The following is a 14,968-nucleotide window of genomic DNA, read 5'->3' on the forward strand; positions in this document are numbered from 1 at the left end:
TACATGTGTTTTCTTTGCTCATGTACTACAATATTTATAGAACTGTGTAGCTATGTAGAAGTAGCAGCTTTTCATATATTTCTTCTTTCAAAAGGTTAAGAAAGAAGGTTCTAACTCTAGAATGATCCCTTTTTAGTATCAAAAGTATGAAAATTCCTCCCTTTTAGAAAATCATCGAAAGAATAATGAAAATTTTAAAAACAAAACCCAATAATTTATAAAAGAATAACAATGAATCATCCTCTATCCTATGCAAAATTATATATATTTACTATCTAAAATAGAATTTCAATTTTAACTACCATGTGATTATAATGCATTTTTAAGTATATTTAAAATAATAATTTGGTGTTTATTTTTGTATTAGATTACAAAAGAATATTTCTCAAAAAGCACCATTTTTGCCTTTTATTGAAGTACCTTGGATTATTGGTAGGAAGAGGATGTTTTAAAAATGGAATTCTGTGCCTTCGGATATAATTGACTGAGTCCCAAAATATTTAAGCTTCTATGTACTTTCTATTACTGTTATTCATATTACTCGTAATTAATCAAAAGTGAATTGTGTTTTATGAACTTGCAACTATGATAGCTACCCCTCTGCTTCCTTCATCACAATTCTCACTCTCCCACACAACGCCCACTAAAAATATGGCACTCTGTACATTGGAGATTTGCTGTCTATTTTTAAATGTGAAAGCATACCACTTAACTGGTTTTTTTTGACAGACAAGGAACAAGCATGTAATTTTTTTAATTGAAAAGATCTGTTCCATGACTGTCTAGAATTCATTTTCACATGTTTTATTCTTTGATAACTGGCCATCTGTCACCTCATGAGTCTCAAATGATGCAACTGTCCTCTCCAGCGGAATTGAAATTTGCCTTCCTATTTTACTGAGTAAAAAGATACTCACGTAGCTTAATTCTTATCTGCCATAAAGCTTTTCTTTCAAATAATCATTTGAAAAGAAGAATTGTCTGATTATTAAGGACATTCTACTACCATTATAGTCCTAAATCAACATATATTTTGGAGACATGAAAATGTGCCTTTGTACTAACACTTCCATAATAAAATAGCTTTCACTTTGACTTTTAAGTGGCAGAGTATATTATTTTCAAGCTAAAAGTTTCATCCCTTTCGCATTGATGTAGCATTTTAAGATCTGACTATATATCTTTTGGTAGATATTTTTGTGGTATTCATATTCTGCATAGGCAAGATAATTTCTAGGTGAGAATCAAATAAATTTAGAAGCTGGCTGATATTCTTAGTAAGCTGCTTTGTATTTTTCAAACTGGTCCCCATATTCTTGAAAGATTGAGAAATTTTATCAAATTAGTTTCTGGCAGAACTTGAGACAAGGATAAATGTGGTTTGAATGACTAATTCCTGCCACTTCTGACCATGCACACCCAACTACATTTTGAGAATTGGGAGAGGAGTGAAGAGGGGTGTGCCATGTCTCCTCCATTTCAAGATCTAAGAACAAGGAAGTCCTTAGCTGGTCTTAGTATAGAAGACACTAAAGTCATTTCCAAAGTCTTGTAGGCTCTGGGAGGACAGGCCAGGTGTGCTTCATCCACTGCTCTGTATGTAGCACAGTGCCTTGTGCTGTGGAAGAGTTCAGGGGTCATTTGCTGAGACTTCTCCCAAGTACCCGGTCCATGCACCCCAGCTATGACTTCAGTTGTGGTGAAGCCTTACATTGAATTATATTCACATTTTAATTCCATCACAAATTCAGGATTAGGCATTTTGTATAATAGAACATTTAAGAAAACTTTTCAGTTAATTTTTTTGCTTCTTTCCTATCACTTCATTCATTTTTAACTTTTGAATGGGGGCCTAGAAGATTTTTCTTCTTTGTATCAGTGAAGTATTCTATGATGTATATTATTTCACTTCAAATAATATTAAAAAGCAAATGGTGTTCCAGAACTGGGGAATAATTTAATGGTCAAAAAGGCATAACAGATTTTGTTAGGATGTCTAAAGACAATATAATCAGATTCAATTACTGTGCATACTAGCTTGATGTACTAATAAAAATGTAGGTAAAAATTTGCCCATCGGTACAGTTAGATTTTTTTAAACAAGTGGTAAATACAGAAGTAATCAGTAAAACCTTAGTGATTGACACGGCTTGGCAAATGATTCAAAATAACAATGTTTTCTGAATAATAGAGGGGTAATATCCATAAGCATCAAAAATGTTCAAGTATTAACTGTTTTGGAAAAAATATTTCTGAACCGTATGTCTCCACCATGTATTCTTTAATAGGCTTTACTAGATATTATGTATAACTATTCTATTTATGACTTCATTCAATGGACAAATATTTACCAAAGCATTTACTACATGAGAGAGTCATGAATAAGGTAGATGCACGGTTGCTGGCCTCATGGAATTATGGTCTAATGTGGGTGAAGACATTGAACTAATATTGCAGAGCTGATAAGTGCCAGGAAAGAAAAGTAAGTGCTAGAAGAAAATATAATAATTTCCATCTTCTGTTTGGTGGCACCTCTAAATGAGGATTAGATGCCTGAGAGCCAGGTTGGAAGGGAGGTTGGTGGAGGAGGTCGAAGACAGACACAAGCAGAAGGGAAAGCATAGACAGAGAAGAGGCATGGTCCCATTGAAAATGTTCCACATGACCTTGTACAAATTGATGTGATACAGAAAAGTATAAAGCAGAGAGCGACAGTACGCTGACATCCAGGTCCCAGACCCACCCTGTCAGACCTTTCTGTATCTGAATCCAGTGTAAATAGATAGACAGGTAACATTGCATAAATGCATCACCAAGTCCCATTACATTTTAATGAGAAAGTAATGAAGTGTTTGTATCTTGCAGAATTTATTGTTCACTGATGAAAATGACAATTTGGAAATTAAAGTAATTGATTTTGGGTTTGCACGCTTAAAGCCACCCGATAATCAGCCTCTGAAGACGCCGTGCTTCACTCTTCACTACGCCGCCCCAGAGCTCTTGAATCACAATGGCTACGATGAGTCCTGTGACCTCTGGAGCTTGGGTGTCATTTTGGTGAGTTCATACGTCAGGCCGTTAAACCCAGTCAGTTCTCTGATGTCCTCTGTATATCTCTCTCTTTGCTGTTTTTCTTAAATTCGTGAGAAAATTGGCAAATTGGTTTCTTTTCTTTTCAGTAAAAGGCCTGACTGAAGACTATTTCCCTTTCTTAAAATTTACATTGGAGAAAATGTAGGAATTTTTATTTTGGTTTATTCTGGAATATTTAAGGCAACTGTGTTTAATGTGAATTACAGTTATGTATATATGCATTTTTAAAGAAGCAGTAGTTAGTATATTTTCATAAGATATGCATGTTAGATATAATGTGAAAATAGCTAAGTGACTCATTAGTAGAAAAAATATTTTAAAATATATTCTCTGAGATTTTCAGGCTAAAAGGTAATTAAGGAATATCACTTAGGATAAATTAACAAATTAATAGAAAAAATTAAAAATATTTATAGTAACATAGTAATCGTGGTGAGCATGCTTTTCACAAACTCTCTTTGGATGCCGGGATCAGAAACAGAACATTAAGCTAGAAGAATCTCGGCATGTTTTTTTCTCAAAATAGCTTTACTTTTTCTGCATATAATCTGTAATGCATAATCATAGGGAGAAGTTTTCAGACAACAGAGAAAGATATAAGGAACAAAGTGAGATTACTCGTAATCTCATCATACAGAGATAATATTGTGTAAGCTCTTACTCCCCTCCCATCCCTACCCCCTATTATGTATGCTTTATATCTTTCTACAGATTTCTCTATATATTTGTATATATATTCAGGGTTTTTTTTAACAAATGAGATTATGTTATATATGTAGTTTGATACCTCATTGTTTCCTTAGAATAGATTCCTAGGAGAAGGATATATAGATCTTTATTTTGACATATATGCCTGTATTTCCTTCTAGAAGGTTTATCAGATCATGTTCTCATCAACTGTATGTGAATACATTGGATACTATCAATTTCAATTTTAAATTATTTCCTACTGTTACAATTTGCATGCATTTTCTTGATGAGTATTCAGTTTGAGCATCTTTTCGTGTATTTGAACATTTTTATTTTCTCTATTGTGAATTGCTGTTTATGAGCTTTGCCCACTTTCCTATGGGGAAATTTTTCTTATGGAAACTTAAAGGTCTATTAAGGATTTTAATTCTTTGTCTGCCATTAATATTGGAAATGTTTTTTCTGGTTTTTCATGTCTTTGAAAACTTTATAGTAATATGGGGTTTTAATTTTGTTTTTTGAGAGGCTTAAATAGAGAAGTTTTTTTTATTTTTATGTTGTAAGATATGTTAGTCTTTTCCTTTGTGGTATCTGGCTTTGATGTCAGATTGTCACTCCACCCCAACCCAAGATTATAAAAATATTCTCTTAAATTTTCCTTTAGAATTATGTTTTATTTTTATACTTATGTACTCTCCATCTGGGATTTATTTTGGTGTCAGTTTGTTTTCCCCCAATGGAAGCCAGTTGTCCTTGCAGGATGGTTCTTTTATTTTTAAGCTTTATATGGTTTTTATTTCAGCAGTTTTAAGTCATTATTTATAATTTTCAAACTGAAATTACATATTTATGAATATGATTTTTAAATTAAAATAAAAAACTAATTTCTGTAGATTTGAGAGTTTTGTTTGACTTAAACTGATTTCAGTAGCACTCTCCTAAAAAATTCGTCTAAATAAAAAAGAGCCTTTCTTTTCTAGCAATAATATGTTTACCCCTTGTAAAACAGCCCTTACTTAAATACAGGCCAAATATAATTACCATGCTTTTTAAGGTTTTAAAAGACAATCTTAGACATGCAGACAGGTATTTTAGAGCCTCCAAATGCCGTGTCTATGGAAATAACTTTGTATAATGGCATGGGGAGAAGCCAGGCTTCTCTCTAGATCTAATTGTCAAGTTTTAAACAGGAACAGGGGACAAAGAACAGATTAAATGATACCACAAGAGTACAATCACAACGGCCAGACTGCGGGAAGTTCTGCAGGACAAACAACCGAGTTTCTCCAGCAAATAAATTATGAGAAAAAAACAGCCTGGGAACCTATAGATTAAAAGACACTTAAGAAACAGTGTTTGCATCTTACTTGAATTCTGATTCAAACAACTTCTAATTTCAAATCTATTTATTAAATTCAAGTCATACAGATATATTTATACAATGTATATAACACAACTGGAGAAATTTGAATATTGACTGGATATTGGATGATACAAAGGAATTACTGCTAATTGTTTTAGTTGTGATAATAGGTTGTGGTTGTGGTTTTTAAAAATCCTTGCCTTTTAGAGACATGAAATACAGATGAAAAGCATAGTTAGCACCTGCATTAAACTGTCCAAAAAAAAATAAGAAGAATGCTTTGCAAACTTTTCCATATAAATGAGTGCATATCTCCAGAGGATCTAGATACAAAGCCTGAGCTATCCCATAGTAAGCACAAAATTTTCTGGGGGGGTCGTCTGGTTTGCCTTAGAAATCTATGGCCCTTTTACATGTTGCATCTAATACACATGAATATGGATACTTTAATATGAAAATAATTTATGTTACCCCCATTGGGTAAAACAAATACTTCAGGAAGATGCATCACATCATATCATGCAGCTTTGATTACAACTCAGTCTACCTCATGTATGTGCAGTTCACTGGAAATTCACAGGACTTTAATTAAAATAGAGTTTACACAGTGTCTTAAGTCTGCTCGGGGCCACCATAATGAAACACTGCAGACTGGGTGACTTAAACAACAGAAATTTATTTCACAGTTCTGGAGGCTGGGAGGTCCAATATCAAGGTGCCAGAAGGTTGGTATCTGGTGAGGGCTTTTGCCTTTGGTTGCAAACAGCCATCTGTTCACTGCGTCCTCACATGGCCTCTCTTCAGTGCATGCGCTTAGAGAGAGAGAGAGAGAGCCAGCTCCCTGGTGTCTCTTTTTGTAAGGACACTAATCCTATTGGATGAGGACTGCACCCTCATGACCTCATTACCTTTACTTCCATAAAGTTTCTACCTGCAAATACACTCACATTGGGGGTTGGCTCTTTGGCATATGAATTTTAAGGCACACAATGATTCAGAGCTTAACAGACAGTATTTAGAAAATGTAGGATAGGATTATATACTATCCCATAGGAATATATAGCATACCCACAGGATGGAATATAATAACATTTTAAACATATTTCTTCCAAGAGATTTATTCAGGATTTCTTATTTTTTCAATTACTTCCCCAAATTTTATTATGAAAATTTCAAACCTAGAGAAAATTTGGGAGAATAACACTGTGAACATTTAAACATGTTGCCATATTTACTTTTCCTTTCTCCCTAATTCCCTCTTGTGTGTGTATACATACATATATATACACATATATAGAAAGAGATGTATATCTTTATGTATATGGATACTTTCTTATCACACCATTTGCAAACAGTTTGCAGATACAGAATTATTCTTAACAGAAGTTGATTCCTGGATAATCAATTAAATTTTAAGATCTTGGAGTTGAGAGGAGCCCTAAAGTTTGTTTAATTCTAACTCTTCCAGAAAAGGGATCTTTTCTACAAAGTCCCTGTCACCAGTCTCCTTTAAAGATTTCCAAAGACGGAGAATTCGTTTTTCCACGCAAAAGCCTGTTGAATTATTACACATGAGAGTGAGAAAACTGTAATAAGAAGGATATTTTCTTGTACTTAGCCACAAATGTATCTGTTAGGAAGTGGGGTAAGATAAGAAGCCGAGCAGATTTTGGAAAACTACTTGGCAGTATCTACCAAACATACACAGACCAAATGACCCAGCAGTTCCAGTCTCAAGGATATACTCAACAGAAATGTGTATTTTTATGTACCGAAAGACACGTACAAGAAGATATATAGCAGCATGTTTCAAAATGCCCCAAACTGGAAACAGGTCAAAATCTTCATCAACAATAGAAAGATATTTTAGTCTGGATTCCCCAGAAAGCAGAACCTGAAGTTAAAGCTTATGTTTTGTCATGTACCTAAGGACCATAATCCCAGGGAGGCAGGGAAAGAGGGAGAGCAGAGGGTGCACCACTGAGTTGCCACCTACTGTTACCGAGTGGAGCTGATCACTTGAGTTCATGGAACAAAGACCTCTAACTGAGCAGACCCTAAGGCTGCAGGAACAGGAAACGTGAATTCTACAAGTGGGTCGTGTGCCCATAGAATCTAGATATGGGGGACCCAGCACCAATGGATCAGCCATTGGTTCAGCACAGTCCTAAAGGACAGCACCCCAACCCCACAGGGTATTGTCCTGAGCTGGTGTCTTCACTGAGCTTTTCACGTTCGAACAGGCCAGCTGCACCCAAGTGAAAGAATGCCAACCCACCTGACAAGTAGGCCCAATTTCCTTTCTTCCTTCATCAGTTGCTCATCGGGAGCCCCCCTCAGTGAGGCCATAGGTGTGAGTTAAGGAAGAAGCATTGGTGCAACAGAGAGAGGTGATGGGCACCTATGCATGTAATTTGCTGTGTCTTCCGGACCTCCTCGGGTTGATTCTGAGTGTGCCGTGTCCGTAGTACAGCGACTGCTGCTGCAGCTTTATGAATCAGTGCATCTGCTGATCCCAGTACACAGTTTTGTTCGAGCTTCAAGGAGCCATTTCAGCTGACTACTCGTACTGGCTCCAGGTGTCCCTGCTAGGATGTCTCAGACAAGTGTTTCCATGGCGATAATTTCTTCTCCGTCAGCCAGGTCTTATGTTCCACACACCCACTCCAGCTCAGCGTCTTCAAGATCCATTCTCATTTGTGTCCCCTGATCCCTGCTGGGCCATTTTAGCCAGGGCCTGCAATTCCTTTGGCATGTACACACACCCCTGTCGACATTAATACCATCTTTTGAGATGGTTAGAGTATCCCTTTTTTATTCTTCTTATCTGAATACAGTTATCAAAATGGCTTTAAATCTTGATATCATACTAAGCCATTCCTTTTTATATACAAGCCTGAAATGTGTTGGTTGTTTCAGTGATTGAAGCCATGTAATCTTTTAAACGCAGCAATGCTAAGTGTAATATCTAGGAAATTACGCTAAGTTGGTAATGAAATTACCAGAGTGGCTTTGATGGTGATTTCGGCAGACATTCTGTTTTGCTCCTTTTTTTTCTTGATAGTATACAATGTTGTCAGGGCAAGTTCCATTCCAATCTCATGACAAAAGCTTGACGTGCACCAGTGCGGTGGAAATCATGAAGAAAATTAAAAAGGGAGATTTCTCCTTTGAAGGAGAAGCCTGGAAGAATGTATCCCAAGAGGCTAAAGATTTGATCCAAGGTAAGAATCTAATGGAAAATCTCATATTTTATATGATGTGTAGTGACTGAAGTGGAATCATACCCATGACATATATTTGTTGGTGAATTACTCAGGGAGTCCCTGTGTGTTCTAAAAGGTTTCAGGCTACTCTGTTCAGCCTTATTTTCTTCTCAGAACACTCTCCCTCAGTAATCTTATCCACATTCACTACGTGCACTAGCACTTGGATCCACCAGCATCTCAGTCTCACACCTTCAAAATGAACCTCTTCCTTTTTACTCTCCTTTCCCCCAAGCATGTGCCTCCTCCTTTCCCCCTCCTTTTACATGGCCACGAAGCCAGATCACCAGGACAGGACCCAGCATCACCCGAGGTCCCCGCAACCTCCCTCGCCTTCCGCAGCCGGGCACGCGGTCCTGCGGGCGCAGCATCCCTCCCAGCCACCCCTCCTCCCCATTCACATGGCTGTCACCTTAGTTCTTGTCATCGTCTGTCTCCTAAAATCCACAACATGCTTTCAACTTGTCTCACTTCCTTTCACTTTACGTGTCATCCATCAGCACAGTGACCTTCCTAATAGCCAAATGCAATCATGCCTCTTTTCTGTTAAAAATCCTTCAGACAATCCCCGTGAGCTTCAGGTCAGACTCCATAGTGCAGCCTTCACAATTCAAAGCCCTTCACAGCCTGGCCCTGCCTGCCTCTGCTTCCTGTCACCTTCGCTCCACCATCCTCGAACACTTGAATTCCTCCAACGTGCTCGGATTCTGCTCCCCTTTACACGTGCTATTCCTAATCCCTGAAGAAGGGCACCCTTCTTCATCAAACCCACTACGGCTCATCCCCCAGGACTCGTCTCCTGGGAGCCTTCCAGGATGCCCACACTCCCTAGGCTGAGTCTTTCCCCTGGGCCTGCCATGCGTGTGGCTCGTGCGACAGCACTTGTCCTGTAATGTGATGAGACCTGGGTTTTGTCTGTGTGCCTCCCTGCAGCTCTTCTCTGAGTGTCCATCTCCATACCTCCACACTCCCTAACTTGTGGAAGATGTTTGTACATGAATGAAGTAAATCTCGGTACTCTTTGTTTTGGGGGAGTTTGCCTGGTCACTAGTGGGAGTCCTTGTTTTAGGTGGTTATTTTCTCCTGATTGGAAAGCCAGCTAGCCTACAGCCTCCAGATATAGGCTACTGTGGGCTTTATTATTAGCATCCGGTATTCACTAGGGGATTTAAATGTACATGAAAATGTACGTAATTATCTTTGTAGGAGGTTGACGCCTTTCAGAAACCATCATGTCTTGTGAACATAATTGAGATCTATGTCTGAGGTTGACTTTAAACTATGTTTGAAATGACAAATCATAAAATAAAAATATCTTATTTATTCCCACAGGACTTCTCACAGTCGATCCAAATAAGAGACTTAAAATGTCTGGCTTGAGATACAATGAATGGCTTCAAGATGGCAGTCAGCTATCCTCAAACCCTCTGATGACTCCAGACATTCTAGGGTCTTCAGGAGCTGCTGTGCACACCTGTGTGAAAGCAACCTTCCATGTAAGGCTCTGGGCTCTGCACTTGTAGGGTGGTTTGGAAAGGGATCATATAGATGTTCTTACTCTATAATCTATTGCTAAGAGATACCCTCTTAGCAATACAGTTTTTTAAATGGGTCCTTTTAATTTTAGATATGCTTTTATAAATCCCTTCATGATATAAACACATTTATAAACAGAAAGTGCATGGGGACCAGAGTCACTGCTAACCACAAAATATTTATTTGACATTTAGAATGAGTTTGCAAGATGAGGCAGTAGTCTGATATTTGAATAGTTGAAATTTTTGACTTGGTAAGGAAAACAATATGCATACTATTAGAACTTTAAAAAAATTTTTGTTTTATTGAAGTATAGTTGATTTACAATGTTGTGTTAATTTCTTCTGTACAGCAAAGCTATTCAGTTATACATATATATACACTTTCGTTTTCATATTGTTTTCAATTATGGTTTATCACAGGATATTGAATCTAGTTCCCGGTGCTATACAGTAGGACCTTGTTGTTTATCCATTCTATATATAACAGTTTGCATCTGTTAATCCCAGACTCCCCATACATCCCTCCCCCACCCCTTTTCCCCCTTGGCAACCACAAGTCTGTATTAGAACAGTTTTTCTCTCAAATAAGCTAAATGACTGTCTGTAAAAACTATAAATAGGCATTAGGAACTAAGGCACATGTGAAGGTCCATTCATTCAAAAATCATTTTTGTGCATAATATGTTCTAGAGACTGTGAGGGATAAGAAGTAAATTAATTGGTATTAAGTAAAGACTGTATACTTGAAAGGCTGAGACTGCATTGCAATAACTGTAGATTCTGCACATTCGTGCCAAGCAGATGCAAATACATTAAGGATAAGGAGCCAATGAGTTAGAGAGAAAGTAAATTACTTCTGAAAGGATTATCTTGAGAAAGGAGACAGGATAGCATTTCCTCTTCAGCTGCAGAAATGGATTAAAATATTAATAAGCTGGGATCTGGTGAGGTGTGAAGAGATGAACTGCAAGCATTTGAGGCAGGTGATCCAAATCTTCTCAGTGACATATGATGTGAGGTTGTCACTCAGCAATGCCTAAGCTTGAATCTAAGAAAAGTAAAGACAGGCTGCTGTGAGGAGGAAGCCAGGCTGAGGTTTATAGAGCTAATCTTCTCTGCATATACTGTGTCCAAGATGTACCCAAATTGCATTGACGTGGGAGTGGAGATCAGGGGCTCTGTGTTGGGACTTTGTGGTTGGAATTTTCAATCTTAGACACAGAACTAGTCAAAGTGATGGAGAGAGGTGAGTTAGATTGCTGACATTCTTCAAGAATTTCCAGTCCGTCGGTGGTTTTTTAATTGAGAGGTAGCCCTGCCCTCTTCAAAAGATTTATTAGAATTGTGACTCCTGGACGCCCTAACAGGTGGATTTAAACAGAGCCCTCAGAAACCCTTTCCCATGAGCTTCTGTACCCTGCCCGGAGTTTTGGATACAGTGGTGTTAAGGACCATGTTCCCAGAACAACTTGAAGCTGTGGTTGCCAAGCTTGCCAAACGCAAGTTCTCTATAACCCGTGACGGCCAGGAAGACTTCAATCCTTTTACCTTCACGGGGGTTCCCCTTGTTTTCTCCCCTAGGCCTTTAACAAATACAAGAGAGAGGGGTTTTGCCTTCAGAATGTTGATAAGGCCCCTTTGGCGAAGAGAAGGAAAATGAAGAAGACCAGCACCAGTACCGAGACGCGCAGCAGCTCCAGTGAAAGCTCTCACTCTTCTTCCTCCCATTCTCATGGCAAAAGGACACCCACAAAGACATTGCAGCCCAGCAATCCTGCCGACGGCAATAACCCAGAGACCCTCTTCCAGTTCTCAGACTGAGCAGCATAGGAACGGTAGGCGCATAACGGGTGATCCATTGTCTCTTCTGCTCCCTCATCGTGTGCCTGCGGCCAGGTTCTGTGCTTTGAAAAACGTGTCCCATTGGTCTCCTTGGAATCTGCCTCGCAGGGAATTTTTTCAGGAAAACCCAATTGGTTAGCCTCATCCAAAAGCACTGGACGGAGAATGTTACTGTGAATAGACCACATGTCATACTGTTTAGTGACCTAGCATGGTGCCAACAGGACTGTTTTTGAAAGAGCAAAGATGTCTGTCAATTTAATTAGGGACTGGTGAGATTTGAGCTGCTGACAAAATAAGTCGCAGGTTCTTCAGATGTCTGCCAACAAGAGTTCCTCGTACTGTGATGATACCTTTTGCTTCGCCTTGTGGGCATCGTGGGTTTTTAAGAGACTTGCACCCTTTGAACAGTGATTTATCAGCAAAAAAGGTCTGTTTTGAAAAAGAGTCTGTAATGAATTTTATGTGTGGCATATACTTATTTCTTCAGAGAGGATTTTAACTTATTGTTTTTATTTTATGGTTACCTATGACGATAACCTGCTATTATTAATCTTTTTCTAAAAAGTAAAAAAAAAAAAGATATAAGAACTTCAGGTCCCACACTCTATACTGGGGACCCATCTGAGATGCATGCTAAGCTATGTATGTTTTTAATTTTGCACTGCTCTTTCCTGGCAATTTGTTTTAATGGCTATTGCAAAATATTAAGGTACATGTCTCTGTTTTAAGTAATGTTGCACTTTATAAAAGAATATGAATAAAGCAAGCTATTTCATAAAGTGCACTCTTTCAAGCATATGTACTGTATCTTTGCCTCTTTTCCCCCCCATTATCTACTTTAAATTTGCCCTCACATCCCCCTTCCACTTGGGATGCAACAAGTAGAAGGGGCCTTGTATAACGTAATCATTAGCCCCAGAGGCACTGATGTGAGGAACACCTAAAGGGAAATTCTATTAAACACTGTGTTATTTGTACACTGTGCTGTGCTGCGGTGAGGCTTTTCCTCCTGTAGTCAGATATTATGTACATAATACCTTAGAATTATAACTATGGCTTGTTTTGAAATTTTTCTGTTAAATTTAAATCCAGAAAGCATATTTTATAAACTTATGCAGAGCACTTTTATTGCTCAAAAGTTCTGAATTCCTACCGAAAACAAGTGCTGTGTGCTGAAGACATTTCACTGAATGATTGCTGCATTTTAAAATATGATTAATTCATCCCCTATGCAAAAAAAGAAGTGATAGGATTTGTGTGTTGTATTTTGTTTTAAAGCCATCACACGAAATGTCAGGACTGAGAAAAGCGGTTTTTTGCGATGTTTACAGGAATCATGCTTAAAAAGGCCCAACATGTTTCTTTTGTAGTTTTTGTTAATGATAACCTCTCGAGCATTAGTTTGGAATTGGGCATGATATTTATTTATTCCTTTCTTGAGATAATAGCAGCATTAATTTCAACCAGTTACGAATACTAAAAATATTGCACTCTATGTAATAGTATATTTATTACTGAACCAATGTATATATTAATAGCACAGGCAACAAAAATGGCAAATATTAAACTATTTTCAAAATGTATTATCCTGTTCACATTTTTGTCCACAATGATTATCGGAAATAACTTTTTATACTTTTCAGTGGCCCAAATGGCTACCTAATTCTCACTGAGTCAATGAAGACTTTGTACTCCTAGCTTATGGTCGTTCTTAGTAATGATGGGAAATCTTAGGTGCATTATTACCAAACTCTGTAGCTAATTCACAGAATGTGACCCCATCAGGCACAGGGTTACAATAATCAAGAAAATGTCCATTTATATCTATAGTAAGGTTGACTATGTCTAGAAATGTGTTAGTTAGCTCTTCAAGACATTTTTAAAACTGTGCATTCTAGTGGAAGATACTAGTAAAGTATAAACCAAAGGGATTTTGTTGCTAAGGGGAAATGATCCAGAAGAATGGTTGGTATACCCTAATGATTGATGGTGTAATTGATGCATTGTGAGTATTGGAAATCAGTGGGTTTCACTTTCATTTATCTTCATTGCCTCTTCTTCTGGAGGACTTGACAGAAAATGAAATGGTAAAATGGCAGGCAGAGTGAAAGGAAGGAAAGAGAGGCTAATTTATCAACTGGTGAGCCTCCTTGCGTAATCTAGAATGGGCTTTTGAGAAGAGCTCAGAAAACACTCAGAGGAGTGCCCACTTAGAGAATATCTTCATCCTCACTCTACTTATAAGTACCAGAAAGATGCTGAGTTTGCAGCAGTTATGGTACATGCAGGCTGTTAGTGTCAGTGAATTGCATTTTAAAATTCACAAAGCTTTCGTTTAGTCACATCAGAAATGAATTAAAAAATAATTCATATGAAAATGTTAAATGAAAGGACTCTTTTCTGGTATTAGGAGAAAAATAGAAGTAGATTTAAGAGAAACAAATACACTAAATTCTCTTTGTAACAGTTTTGGAGATAGAGCCAAATCATCCCTTCCCTTCTTCCTTTATTGATTATAGTGTATGTAGTTTTCATATCATCATAAATCCTGACTCATATATTGTGTAACTATATATAGCTAATCGAGAGGCAAGAATAAGAAAAGGAAAGTAATAGAGGAAAGACATTTTAAAAGACCAGTTTCTTCTAATTACTGTGTCAGATCCTATGGTTGAATGAATTAAATTAGCTGTTTTGAAATTCATTAATTCTTCCAAACCTCTATAAAACAATAAACCACTGAACCACTGGGACAGAAAATCAAGTCTTCTGAGTTAATTTCAATATTCTGGTCCGTCTTGGAATTACGGATTCAGTTACCCTTGAAAAACTGCCTTTTATTTTTTTTTTTATATTACTGCTGATTTCTTAAATAACTATGATATGATGATAAATAACTATTACTGATAAATAAATAACAAATGGCTTTATATAAGATAAGTTATTTTAAAGAAACCTACTAGGATAGCTGTGACTATTTTTTTCAATAAGGGAATTCCTTTTGTATCTCAATTTTTGGAGTATGTTCTCAAATACTTTATAAAAGTATACAATTTAAAGTCTACTTATTCACCTTGCCCACATTTCAAGCACCTGTTATTGTCATATTTATTAAGAACAGGGTACCTCAAAATGGTGAAAATTTCTAAGTTATTGGCCCTATACTTGTGTTA

At 37.3% G+C, this 14,968-nt stretch overlaps 1 protein-coding gene across 3 annotated transcripts in view; it reads left to right on the top strand.

Moving 5' to 3' along the window:
- Positions 1-13,378, top strand: part of RPS6KA5 (ribosomal protein S6 kinase A5) — a 174,909-nt gene extending 161,531 nt beyond the window's left edge. For all 3 annotated transcript variants that reach the window (XM_024736245.1, XM_024736246.1, XM_024736247.1), the window contains 4 exons: positions 2,866-3,057; positions 8,211-8,370; positions 9,745-9,908; positions 11,532-13,378. In XM_024736245.1, the coding sequence (XP_024592013.1) occupies positions 2,866-3,057; positions 8,211-8,370; positions 9,745-9,908; positions 11,532-11,771 (756 nt within the window). In that variant the 3' untranslated portion in view covers positions 11,772-13,378. The remainder of the gene's footprint in view (positions 1-2,865; positions 3,058-8,210; positions 8,371-9,744; positions 9,909-11,531) is intronic.
- The last annotated feature ends 1,590 nt before the right edge of the window (positions 13,379-14,968 follow it).

This window comes from Neophocaena asiaeorientalis, unplaced genomic scaffold (genome assembly GCF_003031525.2).
Source record: "Neophocaena asiaeorientalis asiaeorientalis breed wild unplaced genomic scaffold, Neophocaena_asiaeorientalis_V1.1 scaffold152, whole genome shotgun sequence".
Taxonomy (NCBI): domain Eukaryota; kingdom Metazoa; phylum Chordata; class Mammalia; order Artiodactyla; family Phocoenidae; genus Neophocaena; species Neophocaena asiaeorientalis.